We start from the raw sequence: 20154 nt of genomic DNA on the forward strand, positions 1-20154 counted from the left end.
TTAGTTCTTCGCTTCTGAGACCATCTCTCACTCACTCATCTCAACCACAAAGATGCACAGCGGCCCACAGTGAGGGGGTACAAACTGCAGAAGCTACTGGAAACAGGTCTGAGTTCAAATACCTGGGTGCCTTGGAGGAAGCCATTCAACTAAGCAAGCTTCCTGGTCCTCCTCTACATGACAAGATGCCCATTTAGCTCTTGAGAACAGTTGCTCTCAGAAGAAAATAAAAAACGCTCCAATATAGATGTCATCACAGCAATGCTAATGCTGCCTGAAAGAATCAGTGGACTAATCTGTTAGCTAAATGTGGATGGCTTACAAAGCCCTGTAGGGTTACGATTGTGAGTGACGAGGCTTCCTCCTCCTCCTCCTCTTTCTCCTCTTCCTCCTCTTCCTCCTCTTCCTCCTCCTCCTCCTCCTCCTCCTCCTCCTCCTCCTCCTCCTCCTCCTCTTCTTCTTCTTCTTCTTCTTCTTCTTCTTCTTCTTCTTCTTCATCTCAGAACAGTAAAATACTTCGCCCAATTACTTCAACGCCAGGAGAAACAGGCAGGTCTGCTGTGTTGCTCAGTTTCTCTCAAGGACATCTGAGTGTGGCAAACTCTTGCCCTTCTTTCCTTACCTTAGGACTGACTGTCCACGTGTAGGTTCACAATGGAGAAGTGAGAGTCTGAGGCTGGGGTGGTCAGGGCAATAATTTATGAGGAGTGATTTTAAAATTCCCTTCATCAGAATTTTCCAAAATAATGTCTTTGTGATTTTTTTTTTAAAAAATCCAGTTTAAAAATAATGAAATCTGAATGAGGGAAAGATCTTGAGTACAAGTCTTGTGCACATGTGCATGTTTGTGTGCACCTGTTTGCATGCCAGTGTGTGGGCTGCCACAGCACACTTGTGGAAGACAATATGAAGCAGTTGGTTCTCTCCTTCCACTATGTGGGTTCTGGGGCTCACAATCAGGTCATCAGGCTCAGTGTCAGCCATCTTTACCCTATGAGCCGTCTTGCCACCCCCTCATCTCCTTATTAGCTTGCAGCCTGCTAGTCTATCTTCAGCTTCACTTAAGTAATCAATGACAAATCATCTTTATAAAATTATGCGTCAAGTAAGAAGGAACACACACACACACACACACACTGACATGGTTGTGTTGGCTTCATTATCCTAGTGCTAGTCAGTCAACGTTTTATGGATAGATTTTCATTTGACCAGTTCTCAATCATCACATGAAGATGAACTCTACACTACACTGTTAAGACCTCTACTGACTACACCAGAGTACCCATTCAATAGAATAAGAAAATCTAGAGAAGCCAATGCTACAATTTTTCATAGGGTGACTGGTTTGGGCTCAAGTTTTTCTGAAACACATGGAGACACTGAAGAAAAGGTTCATCAGTACAGGCTTGACACAAACCTCACTGTCACCATAACCGCTGTGACGGAGGAAGCTCCTGGCTGCTGAGCTTCCTGTCACATATAGCTTCTTGTTAGCATGGCTCTACAGCCAAAGGATCCATATGTGTACTCAGGACGTAGACGTAAATACCAATTTTTCTTGACTGCGTAAATAGGTGGGTTAATAACCATATCAACCAAAAACATATCAGGCCAAATACATGTCTTGGTGATATTTCAAATATGATCTTTTCACACAGCATTGATAAACAAGTTAGTGAATAATTCTGTTCAAGATAACAAACTCTGACACTTGGAAATGGTTTAACTGTGATCTCCAGATAGTTTTGTATAATTACCCAGTAGTTATCACTGACCATAGCAAAGCACAGTGAATCCCTCACATCCTTACCTATGCCCCACAAAACAATGGTGGAAACAAAACCAGTGGTGAGAAGAAAGCCTTAAATCGCCTCTGATAGAGTCAACTAATTTCTTGAAAGAAGCAAGGCCACCTACAACTTGCCAAGAGGGTGGCCAGAGCAGAACAGGGGATGTGTAACAGATGGAAGTCACTCTCTTGATAGAAAGAAGACCACAATTTTGGAAAATGTATTGTTTTCTAATGCTCAGATTACCTTTGTCATATTTTAATATAATTCAATATATTTTACTAATAGAAAATTTGATGGCGACTAGTAATCTTGAAGTTAGTTATAAGGTGTCCAGCCAGTGTTTGCTAAACATCAGGACTGTCCAAAGAACACTAGTACAGGTACTCTGTGCTGGTCAGTCTGGGAGCTGTTAATAGATACTGCAGAGACATCACCAGGCAACAGGAAGAAGCTAAAAACAGACTGTGGTCATGGAAAAGTACTAGTGTGGACTGGTGTGTCAGCGAAGCCCTACATTTTTGGAGATTTAATTTTTTTTTAAATTTCAGAGCAGTGATTTTACACAAATTACATTAACTGATCCCTTAATAGCTGATTCATAGACTCCAAATTACAGGTGGCTGCCTACCACTCTTCAGGGATACATGTCTCCACGGTTGTGAAGAACATTCGTGTTCTTGGGTCCAGGCTCTCCTGTCACCTCCGAAGTGTTCTCTCAGCACCAAAATGTCACATAGTTAGGAGAGGAGCTCACACACAGGGGCCACCCTCGTACAAGACGCAGTGCCAACAGGCTCTGTCTTGGGATCACAACTGAGGAACAGAAGAAACTCTAGCTAGCAAGAGAGTTTCTCTACTTCAAAGGGCTCACCCAGGGAGCCACTGGTCACTTACCTCAGGAAGTGCTTCATCGTGCAGCTGTTGACTTTCTGGGCGCTGTGCCAACTGTCTTCAAGCAACTGTGTCCAGATTTGTTTTTGCGAAGTATGTGTGGGCTACAAGGAAAGATTAGACGGAGTTACTGGGATTTCTGGACAAAACCCTCCTGTTTTGCTGGATTAAGACAAAATCCTCCATGCCCAGAACACTATCTCTAGAACTGCCCCACAAGATGAATTCAAAGGCTGGAGATGAAAGCCGCCTTTCACCTCACAACTGGATGACTAACTTTCCATTTTAAGTCACTCGCTGCGGATGATTTTATGAGCTTCGATAATAAGCCTTTTCTCGCTGGGAGGTATTTTTTTTTATTATGTTTTAAGGAACAATAGGTATAAGAAAATAAAATAGCCATATAAAGTACTGTCCCAGATATCCCATGACCTCCAGCCTGGTAGTCTTAACTTTCCAAAAGCACGAGTGACAAAGAGCTGGGAGAACTGATAATATCGCTAAGCTCAGAGTCAGCACAGTTAGTATATGAAAATAGAAGAGCTTGAATAGTTGCTCAAGAGCCAGGTGCTCCTAGAACACAAACAAATGATGCGCCAAGTTCAAGGTGTTTTGTTTTGTTTTGTGGCAAATGAACAGAGTAGGAAGATGCTGCATTCGCACAGTTCTTTGCAGTTCAAATTTTTCTCCAAGGCTCAAGCAGCAGATATCATAGAAGAAAGGGGTAGAAAGAGTGAAAGGACAGAAGACCGGGAGAAGGGCTATCAAACGCCATCTTGAGGACATGGCACGATTACAGCCACGATCTCCCAGCCGCTGTGGTTGTACGCACGTGGCCTGCACAGGACTGATCCCGTCAACAACAGGCTCGCCTCCCCTGATGAACTAGTGACTAGTGACGGATTCTGGGAGGGGAGGATCTCCAGCTGTGTGTCCATTGGTGAGGCCATCGAGTTCCAATGGACAGCCCTGGTTGAATTCAGTGGGTCACAAAACAAAACAGGACGACATGACTGTGAACAGGGGATTTTGTAAGCAGGAAAGGAGTTGACAAGGGAGGAAGAGAGAGAGAGAGAGAGAGAGAGAGAGAGAGAGAGAGAGAGAGAGAGAGAGAAAGTATGGAAGTAAGTGTACATGTATGACATTGTCAAACAATGAATTTAATTTTTTAAAAAATCTCAAAAAATGTCTGCTTTCATAAAGCCTATGGCTTTTTGCACATCCTCATTCTTCCGGTAAGGACGATACATGGGGAAGCAGCCTACGGAGAAGCAGTGGAGGGTGAGGTGGACGAAGCCAACTTGGCTTCAAATAGGAGCAGAGAGAAGATACCCCTGAAGGAAGAGCAAGGAGGAAGGCCAGCTTCAGGGGAAGTGACTGGAGTGGAGTGTGTGGACACACAGCAGAGGCAGCTGTGTCACAGCTACCACCCAGAGAAGCTCAGAAGTCAGAGGACACAGCAGAGTTAAAGGGCAACCTTTTCCTTCACACTCTTTGCTTGTAAAAGTACAAGGTAGAGTTTACAGGACTGAAAAAAATATCTACACGTGGAGACTGTGGTTGATTGCTTCTGGCGAGACAGAGAGGGGAGAAAAGCCCTTCAGCTTTGGAAGTGCTTTTCTCTTAAAACGTGTCAGAAGGAAAATTACAAGTACTACTTGTACATTTTGGGTGGTAGAAATATCACATCATTCATTGTGTAATTGTGACTTCTAAGTGAATTCAAATTTTAATTATGTAGTGCTTGCAAAAAGCTCACGGTTTCACATATATTCACTTCCGCAAGGAATCAGGATGGTCAGGCTATATATTGGGTATATATACATCATACTGGTATCCATACAATGCCAGAAAAGGACGTGTTTAAGATAAACAAAAATAGGAGCATTTAAAAGAAACACAAATAAACATGGAAAGAGCTCCCAGTGTGCAAAGCAGGAACAATCTGGGCAAGAGAACAAAGCAGTATCGAACTGGCAAATGTCACCAGCCACAAGTCTCAGGGACAGTAACCAGCCCTATGCGAATGATGCCGGCTCCTGTGGTTTCCCTTCACCCCATCACCCCAAACAGCAGACAAACCCCAGTGGGAGGACATCCCGCAGAATGCTTAACTAGACTTGAAGTAAGGGAAGTTCAGTAAAGTATGAAGCCAAGAGGTGTGCGCCTGAGGAGATAGGTCCACTGGGTGAGGTAGCACAGCACGGTATGAGAGCAGAAAAGGAATATTAAGGTAAGAGCTAAGGATGTGTGAGTAAAGTACGGTCCTGAGCGCCATAACTCACTGGGTGAAAGTGCTTACTATGATGACTTGAGTTCAATTACCTGAGCCCATAACTCCTGAAAGTTGTCCTCTGACCTCTACACACACACGCACGCACACACACACACACACACACACACACATGCACGCACGGTAGCATGTTCTTACAGCAAGCATATTGCATTCGTGCAGGACTTTTTTATTAATTAATTAATTTATTCACTTTACATCCTGGTCATAGCCCCCTCCCTCTTCCCTCCCAGTCTCACCCTCCCTCCCCATTCCCTCTCCCCTATTCCTCAGAAAAAGGGACCCCTCTACCCAGCCACCCCAGCTTGTCAAGTCGCATCAGGACTGAGTTTGGCCTCTTCCCCTGTGGCCTGGCAAGGCAGCCCCGTGAGGAGGAAGTGATCGAAAATCAGGCAACAGAGTCCATGTCAGAGACAGCCCTTTCTACCCTTACTAGTGGACCCACATGGAGACTGAGCTGCCCATCGGCTACATCTACGTAGAGGATCTAGGTCCAGTCCACTCATGGTCCTTGGTTGGTGCTTCAGACTCCACAGGCCCCTCTGGGCCCTGGTTAGTTGGCTCTGTTGGTCTCTTCTTGTGGAGCTCTTGTCACCTCTAGGTCTTTTATTCTTCCCTTCACTCCTCCACTAGTCTCCCTATGCTTCACCCAGTGCTTGGTTGTGAGTCTCAGCAACTGTTTCAAATCACTGCTGGGCGGAGCCTGTCAGAGGACAACTCTGATAGGTTCCTGCCTACAAGCACAGCAGAGTGTTTTGTTTTGTTTTGTTTTTTTAAATAGTGTCAGGGATTGGCTCAAGTGCAAGATATTAATACCGGAAACTAGGTGATAGTATAAAGGAACCCTCTGTATTACTTTAGAACCTTCTCTGTAAGCAAGCACCATACTAAACTTACATGTTTTAAAGAAGATTTAAAGCCTGTAATGCTTTAGCCAGAATTAGGCATGAAAGACGCAGGGTGAATAAGAGGGCCATGGCTGCATCCTTCAGGCCTAACCATCTTGAGTGACAGGCTGAATCAGGATACAGCCCATGTTCATCACAACAGTTCTTCTGCATAAGGGTGAGACTGCGCTAGGGCTCTCATAATACAGAGGTGATGAAGATCAGGTTGCAGTCAGGAATATGTTGTCAGAACTGGTAGATCATTTTATCCTCAAGTAGTTCAATTGCATATGGCTACAAGACTGATTTACCTTAAAAAAAACTTTTATGTCTATTAGCATAATAATAATAATAATAATAATAATAATAATAATAATAATAATAATAATAAGTTCTTCCCTAGGGAGTATGACCTATTTAGCCACAGGTTCTTGGCCAGACACCAAGACGGGTGGTGAGGGAAGGAGGGTGGAGCAGGGAGGAGTTGGGGAAGGAGTCGATGTGATCAAAACACATTAGTCCACTATTCTCAAAGAACTAATAAAAAATAAAATAAAAGCAAATTTAAAGCACACACACTTCATCTCATAACAAAATAGGACAAATGAAATGATACAATATTAAAGCTAAAGAAAAAAAAACTCAAGCAAAAGCTTTCTGTGATATACACTGTGGTCCCTGAACTTATTCACAGGGTTGGGGTGCGGGGGGAACCTTCCCTAGTGTGTATGTGGCTAGCACTGCACCTCATAGTCCAGGACTATGAGGAAGACTTTACCACCCATGGGGAAAGTTGCCAATGTGGTAGGGAGGGTACTGGTGGCTGTGATGGAAAGTTCTGGAAAGAAAGTTCATAGCTTGAGTCTACAACTGGCCGGCTGGTCGCTTCAGTCAAGCTGCTCAGTCTGTGCAGGGCTCAGCGGGGGCGAGCAGCCATATCTACCTTGCAAGATAGTTCCAAGGCTGAGAGCCCCAAAGCATGTCAGTGCTTGACATGCTCACCTCTTTCATGGAAATTAAGGAAAACATAAAAGCCATTCTGAGCACTGTCTGTTCCCTGTGACTTTCTGCCTAGAGGGAGGTTGTTCTAGGGCGGGCACAATAATTCTCTGTTGTATTCTGCATCCTTAATATTGTTCCAAAATCTTTTTTAAAAAATTGTGGTTGGTGTGTGTGTGTGTAAAAGACACACCTGTGTGCTTGCTTGGAGACCAAGGGAGAATGTCAAATGTTCTGCTCTATGACTTTCTTGCTTATTTCCTTGAAACAAAGCCTCTCACTGGGGCTGTTAGGGGGTTGGAGCAGCAAATCCCAGAAACCCTCCTGTCTCTGCCAGTGTCGGGGTTACAGGAGCCTGACTCTATGCTCAGCTTTTACATGGTACTAGGCATCTGGACTCAGGTACGCACACTTGTGCACTCTTACCCACCAAGCCATCTCCCTATCCCCACAAATGACCTGTTTTTCCTTTCTTTCCTAACCAGGTTCCTCCCCTGTACGATGCCCTGTGTGCTACACACTGTCTGTATTATTTGTCAGAATGAACGCTGTATCTTTCTTAGGAAAATGCACATTAAACGTATCAATCGATAATAACATGAGTAAAACAAACTCTCAATTTCCCACCTGGAAGAAAAAAAAAACCCAGATCTTCTTTTCCCTCTAATAAAAAATACGATCATAAACTAGGCTTGCTGAGCCCGGCAGGGCCCGGCAGTGATTTGTCTCCGTGTGTACAGAGATGAACAGACCCATAGAGGAAGATCAAATGATTGAGCTTGCTGATCAAACACCCCGAGACGAGTTGGCACTTCAGTATGGGGCTGTGCTGTTATCTGCTTTGTCTCTCTTTTTCCAGCTGAGAGGAACGGGACAGCGATGAGTGGGCCCAGGACTTCTGAGAGGCACCTGGCCCCCCAACATCAGGGGACTTGCCCTGCCTTCTTTGAGCTTGAAGTTCCCTGCTGTTCTTTGCGAAGTACCACAGTGTAAGCCCATCTCTTCCATCCAGCCATTGAACGCCCCAGGGAAAGAGTTCGAGACTCCGCTAGAGGCAGCAGAGCTCCTTTCTTCACAGTCTTAAACCCTATACAAGAGGGCGGGGAAGGGGAAAGAAAAGAAAAAGAAAAAGCTGCCCTCTCTGTACAGTGTTCAGCTTTTAACTGACTGTGTCCACTGACAACCAAAAACGCTTGTGGGCGTGTGGTGCTTACTCATGTATAAAGAACATTCCACAAAGTGACTACTGTTTCATGCTAGTATCTGTTCAATTTCTGAATAAGATTAAGGTAATACGGATTACCCCAGTATTTGAAAAAGTTATATAGAGAACATTTTAAAAAACTAAAATCCAACCTTAAGAATTGAATCTCAGTTTGTAGGATTAAATAACGGTTAATTTTTACACACAACTTGCTAAAAGTTAGGCAACAACCAATGGGCTCTGCTTATATAAACACAATTCTAGCCACTTCATAAAGTGAGTCTCCACTTTGCAGCTGAGGAGACTGAGCTAGAGGAAGGTCCATGCTAGCACGAGTTGGAGGTGAGGTTCAGGAGGCTGCGGCACTCAGCTCACTTTTGTGATGCCTCTAGAAGCCACTGGGGACAATATTCCAGATAGACACAGAAAAGAGAATAAAAACTGCATTTAATTTACACTAAAGTGAAAAGCCAGGAAGCCATCAAGGGGTGTGGCTTCACATGTATCCCAAACTCCACATCATCCTTAGGGAGCTACTTAGGAGGCCACCGGCCAGGAACTTCTGACCTTGTCTGTGTGTTTATGGCCTTTCTAGAATGTAACGGGAAAAAAATGGAGATGGCATTCCCTCAGTGAGGTAGAGAGATGGAAATCTACTAAAAATAGATATAAGTGGGCCTGGAGAGATGGCTCAGTGGTTACGAGCACTGGCTGCTCTTCCAGAGGACCAGGGTTCAACTCCTGGCACACACAGGGTGGCTCACAATCTTCTGTAGTGCCAGCTTCAGGATCCTACACCCTCTCTTGGTCTCCATGGGCACTGCGCACATGTGGTGCACAGATATACATGCAGGGAAAACATCCTCACATACAGTAAATATAAAACAATATCTTTTTCTTTAGAACAAAAACTAGATCTGTTTCCCTTTTGATCCATCCTTTCCTCAGTATCTTTAGGTGGAGAAGACAAAATGGAGGGAATGCATGAGCCTTCTAGAAAAGTCCAACACTTCCAAATACCTGAAGCTGATGTAGTGTAAGGATCAGATGAACTCATCTCACATGAACTCTTTATTACGCTCTGCATGCATGCCTGTCTCGAGATGATTTCCATAAAATTAGGGGGTGGGTCCCTCTCCAAAATGGGCATGCCAGCAGGGAACACATCTGCAATGGGACACCAAGCAAGGATGTAGAGGCAGACTGTGGGTAAGGAGGCTGGGTCAAAACAACCCTGCCTGAACTGCTGGGCTTGTCCCTTCCTCAGACATAAACACTCACTTGAGGTTTATTTAGTGATTTATGGTAATGGCAGTCCGTGCTCGCTGCAGAAGTCGAGGCTGCCTGTAAGTTTACTCATGGCCTGCTTCAATAGCTTAGGGTTCTCTGCCTTCCAAGGCAGTGATGGGTTGGCGGGCACAAGTGGTAAAAGTCTGTCTCTGGCTTTTGAAAGACTCTAGAACATTTAAAATAAAGTAGTCCACCCGACACAAAATATTCTCAGTATTTTAGTTTTGAAAATTAAAATTCTAAATAAAAATCACCATAAAAGACAGGAGATATCTGGATACAGTTTCTCACACTAAAAGTAAAATGTGCTTTCTTGGGAAACACAAATCTGGAATGGAAAAGGGTTGGGTCCTGGGGTATTACCGAGTCTTACTATTAGGATGTCTTAAGTAATATGAAAGTAATATTCCAATATAAACAAAACCTTCTTCTCATGGATTTATTTTCTCATCTTAGTTTTAGTTTTGTGTATGTGTGCACGTCTGTGGCTGCATATGTGCACATGTGTGCAGGTGGCCACAAAAGCCAGAGGCATCTATTGTTTGATGCATCATCATCATCATCATCATCATCATCATCATCATTATTATTATTATTACTTGAGATAGGGTCTCTCACTGAACTCAGATCTCACTGATTTGGCAACATTGGCCCCAGGAACGCTTTTATCTTCACCTCCTCAGCTCTGAGGCGACAGGTATATGTCACTGCACCTGGAGTTTTACATGGAAAAACTCAGGCCCTAATGGTTGTGTGGCAAGCACTTTGCAGACTGAGCCATCTCCCCAGGTTTACTCAGAATATGATATTAATGACATCCAAGGTTCAGTGGAATATGGATGGGAAAGGAGGAACCAAGTGGTGGTGATTAAGACATGACGTACTCACCCAACGTCCAAACTTTATACATTAAAAAGGAAAGAAAATGGTTGCCTCATGGAGTAGATGAAACACAATATTTATTGTTTTGACAAGTATTCGTTTTTATAGCCAACTCCCACCTTCAAACTAAAACCATCTTCAAGAGCACTATGCTCACGGATACACGTCCCCACGTTTAGTTTGACATTGGAGTTCCTACCTTTTAAAAATTGTCCCTGGGCCACTAGCTTATGCCACGCAAGGTGACTTGTCTCATAAACACTAAAAGAATGAATAAACTTCTCCCAGAATGCCGTGTACTCAGTGAGTCCCAGTGGCTGATGACTACCCTTCCGTTAGCATGGGATTCCGCCTGTGCTAATCAGGCCATACCACTGCAGAAACAGAAAGAGTGGACCTTGGTGGACCTACAACCCCAACACCTAAGAGGCTAAGGCAAGAAGATAGCCAGGATTTCAAGGTCAAAGCCATACCCCAAACAAACCACACTCTCTCCTATTGAAGCAGAAAATGCGCTTGTCATGAAAACAATCCCCAGATGTTCAGGTGGGCAAGGAAATAAGCTTTGGAGACTACAAAGCCAAAACAAAACAACAAAGTCCTCAACATGTGACGAAGAAGCAGCCTGCTGAAGAAACTTTTACTGCCACCACCAGGCGTAGGCTGGTACTGCTTCCACACCGTCTGGCGTTGGTAGAGGGGCTTTAATGGCTGGAACCCTTGGAATGGAGTTTGGATGCCCGGAACAGGTCTAAGGTCCAAACGTGTGTGAAAAAAGAAAGAAAGAAAGAAAGAAAGAAAGAAAGAAAGAAAGAAAGAAAGAAAGAAAGAAAGAAAGAAAGAAAGAAAGAAAGAAAGACAGACAAATACATGGCACTATCAACTCCTGTTGTGAAAAGTGGGGTCTATTTTGTAATGTAGGAAAGTCCTGTGATGGTTAATTTTATGTGTCCACTCTACTGGCCAAGGAATCCCAGTTGCATTACTTCTGGACATGTCTCTGAATGTAGTTTCCAAATAAGATCAGTGTTTGAATCCCTAGACTCAATAAAGCGCATTTCTCTTCCCAACGTGGACTGGCATTATCCGATCTGCTGTGGGACTGAATGGGAGAAAAAGGTGGAGGCAGGAAGAATTTGCCTCTCACACGATGGGCTGAGAACTGATGCATTCTTGCCCTTGGCTAGAATTACAACAGCTTTTTCTGGGTTTCTGTTTTGCAGATAACATATTATGCATTTTTCAGCTGCCACAATCAAAAAAAGCCCTAAAGCCCTTTCCTCATAATAAATTTCTATACACACACACACACACACACACACACACACACACACACACAGAGAGAGAGAGAGAGAGAGAGAGAGAGACAGAGAGAGAGAGAGAGAGAGAGAGGGAGGGAGACTTAACACATCTGTATGTATGTGCATGCCTATCTCTCTCTGGTTCTCTTTCTCTATAGAACAGTGAATACAGTCCTTAATATAGGATAGGATTTTGAAGGCCATGTTTAAAAAGAGTAACAAATGTCCATTCTACAGTATAAACAAATGTCTCTGGACACCAAAACATGATGCAGAGAGATGCCTGAGACTACACACCCAATGTCATGCTTAATTAGATGAACAACCTATGACACATGCCTGGCTTTGTGACTGCTGAAGAACATCCCCATTCAGAATGAACAGTTTCAAGTATGAGCTTACATAATTAAAGAATATTCTGGAAATAACCCGGTAGAAGTCAAGGAGTAGATGCAGTAATTTAACTATTTACTGATTAATTTGTGATTGTTAGTTGTCTAGGCAATAGTTAAGTATAAAATAATAAAGGTATATTTTAAATTTAAAACAAAGGGCAGAGGTACAATGGTTTTCTGCTGCATATAGTTTTTAAGTTGAATTAAATGTTGGTAGATTCACACGTGTAAACACCTAGGACTCAGTTTGAGGTCTACAGTCAAATTTAGTTGGTGATTTTTATGTTGTCTGAGTCCAAGCCCTACCCAGGGGAATCATTCTTTCTTCTTATGCCTCACAGGTGTCCCAGGTGAGCCACCTTATAGGTGGTGTGCTGCGCATCATGTTTCTGAGCCTCTTTGATCTGAGCTTGGACCATTTGTGAATCCAACCAAAAGTTCTGCTCATATTCAAGCGAACTAAAACCGTTTCCATAGTCCAACAGTAGACAAACTTGTTCTTCCACACTCTGGTCTTAGAATTGATTTTATGAACTTCATATCCATCCTCTGTTAAAAACATAATCTTAGTCTTGATTTTTTTTTCTGGTTCAAGGGATATCAAATTGAATCCTGATTATTATCCAAAGTCTCTATTTTTTGACATGTTTATAATGACCTATGTAGATTTAGATCATTGGTTGTAAAAATTGGTTGTAAAAAAAAAAGGTTGTAAAAATATGGCCAATAAGCAATTCTAAAGTAAACCGATGAAGCCAACCTTTTATACTGGTTTCTATATTCTCTCAACATACTTGGTCAACATGAAACTGCATCTCAGATTTCAATTCTGTATCTCACTCTTAGATTGTTCAAGAGCCGAATTGACAAACTGTGTCTTGGAAGGATTCCGTGTATATGTATTTTTAAAAATGAATCTATTATATACATTTCTAGATGAACTGTCATTTAAAGGAATAGTGAAGGAAATGTCTGTACGGAATGACAACCAAGATACAACCTGTGTTGTTAAATCTTGATCTGTATTTATTGGGCCATGCATACATTATACACAGGACAGATATGAAGGCATCGTATCTTAGGCATTTTAATAAAGGCCTTTTAAACTATGACACATAATATACATCTCAATTACCGCAGTTTTAATGGGTGTTTACTATTTGAAGACAGCCTATGATTAAGCCTCACAACCAAAAGCAATTGATTACATTTTAAAAAGCTAATTTAAATGGATCTTCAGGCTAAAGGGCACTTTAAAATTAAAACCTTAAGTGTCCCACGTCGGTTGCAGGATCTAGAGAAATCAGTCTGGAACTGAGCAGGAAACTTCTTTCTCGCTGGCCAGCTGTTGTACTGCTGGCAGGTCTTATACAAGCCCCTGGAAAATCTACTAGCCTTGCCTAGTACTAGATCCTGCATAGTACAAAACTGACCTGGCAGGCAAGCTATGCTGCTGGCCCAATAATGGCGTGGCTGATCTGGAGGTAAATAACTGTTTTCTCATTGGGTTTTAGGCATGCTCCACAAGGGAGAGACTCATGCCAGGTACTGTAAGCTTGTCTCTGAGAGGGTTGTAGACCACAGGAGGAACCCACCCTTGGTGTTTTGTCAAACTGCATTGTGAATATTTATGTTATACCCATAGGTTAGCGCTGCTCCCAGCCTTGGTCAGAGAGGCTACTTTTTGTAATAAGCAGCAGCCAATCCAGAGACTCAAAACTGGTTCCAGGTGCTGAGAATAAATGGCTGTGGGTGCCCAGTCCTAATCAAACATCTATTTTTAACTGCTCCCCTCCGAAGACTCAGAAAGTATCATAGAAGAGGGAGCAGGAAAACAATGCAATCACTGGAAGACGGAAAAGAATGTCGTAAAATGGGGTCTTCTGGGCATGACATCATCACTGCACTCCTGAAATTCCTACAGCAGACCAAGAGAGTCCAGATTCCAGGACGGATACAGGCAGGACCTAGCAGGCCTCATCTTTAGCTAAGGAGCTGTTGACAGCTAATGACTACCAGAGGCCTCTGAGGACACTGGCACTCACACGATCTTTGTAAAGACTCAGCTTTTCGCCAGGTAGTTGCACAAGGGAAAATAGGAAGGAGAGTGTTTTAAATAAGCACCTGTGTCAGGCTTTTCAGTTAATAAGTTCAGCCTGAAAGTAGGTGAAGAACTCCGAATCTGCATCATTGGCTTGTTTGTAATTGATCCTAAAAATTACTATTGCTTACTTCTTTAGTTTGGGGTGTGTGTGTATGTGTGTGTGTGTGTGTGTGTGTGTGTGTGTGTGTGTGTGTGTGTGTCTGAGTGTGCCCAGCCCTGCATTATAGTATATGTAGAAATCAGAGGACAACCTGCTGATGTTGGTTCTCCTCTTCCATTATGTGGGGCCCAGAGATCAAAGTCAGATCATCAGGCTTGACAGTAAGTCTGCTCCATCTTGATTACAGGAGACTGATTTATTTTGGGGAGTTTGGGGTTTTTGTTGTTGTTGTTTGTTTGAGACATATATATATATTCCCTTTCTGGCCAAAAACTCATTATGTGCACCAGGCTGGTCTTGCATGACTAGAGATCTGCCTGTTTCCACCTCTCAAATGCTGTCACTAAAGGTGTCTGCACCACCACCTCCAGCTGGGACTGTTTTTTCAAAGGAATTTAATGCATTCTACTTAGGCAACAACCAAGCTGCTTCACCTCCACAATTTAAAAAATTTAAAACTCCAATCTGTGTACTTATTTCAATAACACGGGAAACATCGTATAGAGTAGATTCACGTTACATAAGTTTCTAATTTATTTGACAACAAAGATATTCGTCTATTGAGACCACAGCAAGGCCTCAAGTTTATTTTATAGATGTAAATATCAGAGTTGGCATCATATTATAATTATTAACCTTCATACTTTCTATTTTACAGCAGGGAAACTAGTTTAAGATATGATGCCATTAAGATATGTCAGCATGAGGGGGCTGGAAGGTCACTTGCTCATGGTATGCAAAAACCTTGTGTTTACAGAATGTTCCGATTCAGGGTGTTTACTAAAGACCTAGACTATGAATGAGCACTTGGCATCACCTGAGGTTCTCTGGGTGATAGTCCACATAAGCGGTCACTGGGGACCACTGCAGTAAATCTTCCTTTAAGAAGCTGTGTGCATCCACAAGAAACCTTGTTGAAAATATGACCTAGGCTCTACTTGCCTTGAACTTTAGTAATTTTGATATGTCCCTTGGTCACAGTTTTTTCTCCCACATAAACTCGGAATTATGGCAGGAAATTAAGGCAGGAGAACGTTTGACCTTCCGCAAAGAGGACTGGTGTAAATTCCTGAATTAGACTATTTTCCTCTCTATCTTAAAGGATGGTCATTTATTTGATAAGACTATTTTGTGAGATATGTCAATATAGAGTAGTGCTAATCATTTTGAGAATTTGTGTTAGAATATAAGCCGGGCCTCATGGATCAAGCCTGTTAATCCCAATTACTCGAGCTGAGGCAGGTGGATCATGCGTTCAGGGCTTTCCTTGATAACAGAGAAGGTTCAGAGCCACCCATCCTAAATAACTTAGAGAGACTGTCTCAAAATAAGCTTTTTGTTTCGTTTTGCTTTTTGTTTTCCCCCTTTTTCAGGGATGTAATGCCTCTCAGCACTTAGAGTGTTTGCCTAGCTTAAAACTCTAGGTGCATCCTCCCAACTCCCTGCACCCCACCCAACATTTAAAAAAAAGAAAAAGAAAAAAAAAGTGAAAATTAGCCACACCTTTAGGCTGTTCTGAATGGAGATCGCTAAGATAACTAGGTTTCTTGACAGCAGGGTAACCTTGATTAGCATCCTATAATTGGGTATTGGAGTTTTGCCAATTAGAATCGTGAAGAAATGAGTGATGGGTCTCTACAGGACATGCATGTCTTTAACCTTCAACTTCCATGCAGTATCCTGTGCTAACCCTAGTCAGTAGCACTCCCAGCGTCTTTACATACACAGTTGTGTTTGCTTTGGTATTGTTTGGGAATTAATTTCATTCGGAACACTAAGTAGGTACTCTCTGATGCTACAAGCATATGGGCATTTTCACATGGTGCTATTTCTATAAAATATACTTTCTTTCCACCACTGGCATCTGCTTCCTTAAAGATAACTGAAATGGAAAATGATAGCAATTTAATGTCTTTCCTCATTCAGAGCAACAGATTTTCTAAAACCCAAACATATGCTTATCTTATTTCAAGAAATTGTACCAAAAGAAGCTGAATATTGATTGGCACCTCATTTGATACATTTAAATATCTACATTTATATAAAAGAAAAAATTTAAAGGAGCAATACATTCCAATATTGCGTGGTGATTGGTTTGTTTGTTTTGTTTTGTTTTGTTTTAATCGGAAGAGACCAGCGTGGCAGTGGGACAATGAAAGAACACCCAATAATGTTAGTCAAAGGGCAGGTCACCTGCTTTGTAAGACAATGAGAGGGGCTGGAGAGATGGCCCATTGGTTAGAACACTGGCTGCTACTCCAGAGGACCCAGGTTCAGCTCCCAGCACCCAAATGGCAGCTCACAAGCATCATTAGTTCCAACTCCAGAAGATCCAATGTCCTCTTCTGGCCCCCAAGGGCACCAAGCACACACATGGTGTACAGACATACATACAGGCAAAATACCCACTCACATTAAAAAATAAATAAATTAAAAAGTTTTTTTTAATGCAGTGAGATGTCTTTGAAAATGACTGCCATTTGCCAGTTCCTACAGGTGCCTCATCTTGGCTCCTTCTTCATTTCCATCAGGAACTATTAAAAAGCCTTTCTTGGGGAGGTAGGAAACAATGTAAAAGCCAGGAGAGGAAGAGGAATGCTGTGGAACACTGTATTCGGGGCATGCTAGGGCCATTTTGTTTCCCTAACTGAGGCTATTGGGTAAAATCCTGTAACTTGTAGCTTCATTTGGCTCCCAGGGACATTGTCTTTACACCTTTCTCCCGTGAGTCAACACTGCTGGGCAGCTAAATAGCTCACTCCTTGTGTGGGGATGTCTAGCAGAATTCTGTGTCTTCCCCCAGGCTCTGACATTGCTCCCTCCCAACACACACACACACACACACACACACACACACACACACACACACATACACCTCGCACTCCTGGCAAAGTAAGTCCTACATCAGCTAATGCATACCCATCGCCAGTCCCTATTTCTTCTCGTCTTTGGATTCCTGGCAACTCTCACAGAGCCTAACAAGTAGAAGTAGTCAGCAAATAGGTGCAGAACAGAGAACACTCACTCTCAGGCGTGAGTTATTCTCAATAGCGCGAGCTGAGCGTGCCCCAGATTGTGTGCAGAGCAGCATATGACTTCTGCTCCACTTCATTTTTTTCAACCCGTAAGTGACCCAAAAAAAAAAAAAAAAAAAAAAAAAGGAGGAAAGAAATGTTTCCATTATAGGGTTTCCAGGGGGGAAAAGGACTGGTCCAGTCCAAACCAAATTCAGAGAAACAACTAATAATTTTTAAGGTATAATTCAACTACCATAGTGACGTATTTAAGCTAAAACAGTATTCGCTGTTTATTTGAAATTTAAATTTAGTGAAGCAGCCTCAATTTTTATTTACTGAGTCCAACAACCTTAAAAGTGATTTAAAAAAAAGTCCTTGGAGGATGCGGGGTCTGCTTCCTTGACACGCCAGGAAATCTGTGTCTGAGCTCTGCAAACTTCCCAATTAGCCAGATTTTTACAACTGTGGATGCAGTTGGGTTTCCTTCCGAGTGATTTGGTGACATGCTTTAGGAAGTGTTACTTGTTACATAATAGCTCCCGTGGTTTATTAATTCCACAGAAGTCCTTCCTAATTCCACCTATCAATTATTTAGCCCAGGTGACACTTGAATGTTGGTTTCCAGCCCCCCTGAAAAGCTAACATTCACACAGCAAGTCACGATAGAGAAAATGAGCGAATTTTCACTTCAGGGTTGTTTTTCTTCATTAGTTGGACACAGCAACACACACTGTCCTCAGCCTGGGAGAAGTGGCCTGGGCAGGCGGAGGTGGAGCCCATGACGTAACTGCAGTAGGTCTTTGTGGGAAGAAGAGTCTTTCCTTTAATGTAAAACATCTGTAAATTGAAGGACTCAGGCCTCCTCCTGGGCCTGGACTTGCAAGAGAGAATTACTGCCTCTCCTTTCATCGCAGAGAGGCTGGAGCTTTTGGTTAGCAAAGGAATTCCTTGTAATGGGTCAAGATGACCGACCTGTCTCTCGCATACCTGGGGGTAGGGGGAAGCTGACTTGCTGTGCAAATGAGTAGCATCTTAGAGACCTGGCAACTATGCACTGGTACAGTAGGAGTTATAGCCCAAAGCATAGGTGCTGCAATCCAGAAAGTTCCCTGAAGTAAAACATTATTATGCCATTCTTGAAAGCAGTAACTTACAGAGAAAGCATTCGGTTCCCCCACCCCCCACCCCCACAAGAGAGAGGTTAAGAAGAAACATCTCCCAGTGGTGAGGGAGGGGTGCTTTTGGTAAAAATTCCAACCACACTGACCTCAAAAGGAAACTTCTGGGGGTGAATATGCCTAAGACTGCTGTTACTCCGTGTTGTCACAAGACAAGAAATTATGACGTTTATCCCGATGCTACCTGCTTTCCACCATATTGGCAATAGCAGTTAAGGACGGTTGTCAAGCGACCCACACAACACGCACACGCTGCTGAGATGCTGAACAAAGCCTGGATGGCTGCCTAAAATCGTTCTCTCCAAATGACAGCCTCAGTTTATGACCCCAGTCGAAGGCTCACAGGGATTTGTCTTTTTCTCGGTTGGTAGAGGGGGGAAAGAGATGAAATTTGGAAAGCTCCAAGCAGCGGCCGGGGCTTCCATCTGTCTGTGCGGGGTAGAAAGGCTTACACACATATTCATTAAACTTGATCTGAAGCAAGCGAGTCTGTGAGGTCGTTTCTGAAATATTCATAAGGTCTGTTACCGGACTCGCCACTTAGAGGTTGAGCAGAAACACCAACAGGGGGAGCAGTAGGTGCCCACGCTTGGAAATAAAGGCACTAAAAAAAAAAACAAAAAACAGCACACCTCACTCCACTGTTCCTGTTTTAACAGCTCTCAGGGATGCTGTTCTCTGCCAGCTTGTTCAACTGCACCTGCCCAAGAGATGCTCCAAGAGTGGAGTTTCCCACAGTGGGAGGAGGTGCGCACGCCAGCCTGGCCGACCTGGCTCGGGGTGGAGGCTTGGCGGGGACCTTCAGTCTACAGCTCTGCCACTCTGCCGCCTGGCACCGCCCTGGAGCCTGACCGGCAGGACTGAGGGCTACCCAGTGGCCAGGACCCTCCACTGGCCCTAGCCAGGTCGTCCTTTGTCCCCGTTTGGGATCTCTCCCTAGGCTCCCGCAGTGGTGTTCAGTAGCTAGGCGACCCGCGCCCCGGAGACACAAACAGCTTCCAGTTCTGACCCGCAGCGCCACCGCTGTTAATTTACCGGCGCAGGATGAGAAAGAGGATTTATAGCTTTGGGTGATTCTGGCGCTCCTGCACCCAGGTAGTGCGCACTTTCATCCGCGTCCCCTCACTGTCCCCAACCCTGAGCGTTTCTGCTGTGCCCTACACAGCAGGCGAGAGCTGCCACCTCTCTCTTCTCCAAGGGCATTCACCCATTGGCTCCTCTGGGGTCGCGACTCACCGGGTCTGGGAAGGCGGTGGGCTTAGCAGCTCCGGGAGAGCGACAGGGTGGTCTCCATCTCCTCCTTTGCTCTGGCTACGCACTGGCGACTGTGAAGGGGGCGACTGGTCCCAGCGAAGAAGCTGGACAGAGGCGGCCGAGACTGCCGCACTGGCTGCAGGCGCAGGAGGGGCGGGGGCGGAGCGGGGAATCTGGGTCGCGTGGAGCCCAGCAAGCCGGGATGCACCCTGGGCGGCGGGCTGAGAGGAGGCGACTAAGAGCAGCTGGGGAGGGCGTGCAGAGGTTTCCCTGGGAGCAAGACGCGGGCGGCTACTGAGCATGCTCAGTCCCGGAATCCCGGGGAGCGGGTGCGGTGGGGGTTAGGGGGGCGGGACTGAGTGAGGGCCCCACGCCAGATTCTGGGAAGAAAGGGTTAAAACTGCGGAGTAGCCCGCACTGGCCTAGTTAAATTGTGCACGAGTCTAGTCGACCACCCCTAAAGAAGTCCAGGGCTGAAAACCAGGGGAGACCTGTCAATGGGATTC

The 20154-nt window shown here is 44.1% G+C and overlaps 1 protein-coding gene across 4 annotated transcripts in view; it reads right to left on the bottom strand.

Moving 5' to 3' along the window:
- The window catches only part of ELMOD1 (ELMO domain containing 1), a 55481-nt gene extending 35550 nt beyond the window's left edge, over positions 1-19931 (bottom strand). Inside the window, exons 1-2 of one of the 4 annotated variants that reach the window (XM_084781887.1) lie at positions 19631-19931; positions 2688-2788 (exon numbers count right to left, since the gene is read on the bottom strand). Coding sequence is in view for 2 of the 4 variants with exons in the window: in XM_084781886.1 (XP_084638012.1) it covers positions 2688-2704 (17 nt within the window). In the remaining 2 variants the exon portion in view is untranslated. Of the gene's footprint in view, positions 1-2687; positions 2789-19630 lie in introns of those variants that run through there. The other 3 variants (XM_084781886.1, XM_084781889.1, XM_084781888.1) reach the window with 3 other exon arrangements.
- Between the last annotated feature and the right edge of the window lie 223 nt (positions 19932-20154).

The sequence above is a fragment of the Acomys minous genome (assembly GCF_964271855.1).
Source record: "Acomys minous genome assembly, chromosome: 5".
Taxonomy (NCBI): Eukaryota; Metazoa; Chordata; class Mammalia; order Rodentia; family Muridae; genus Acomys; species Acomys minous.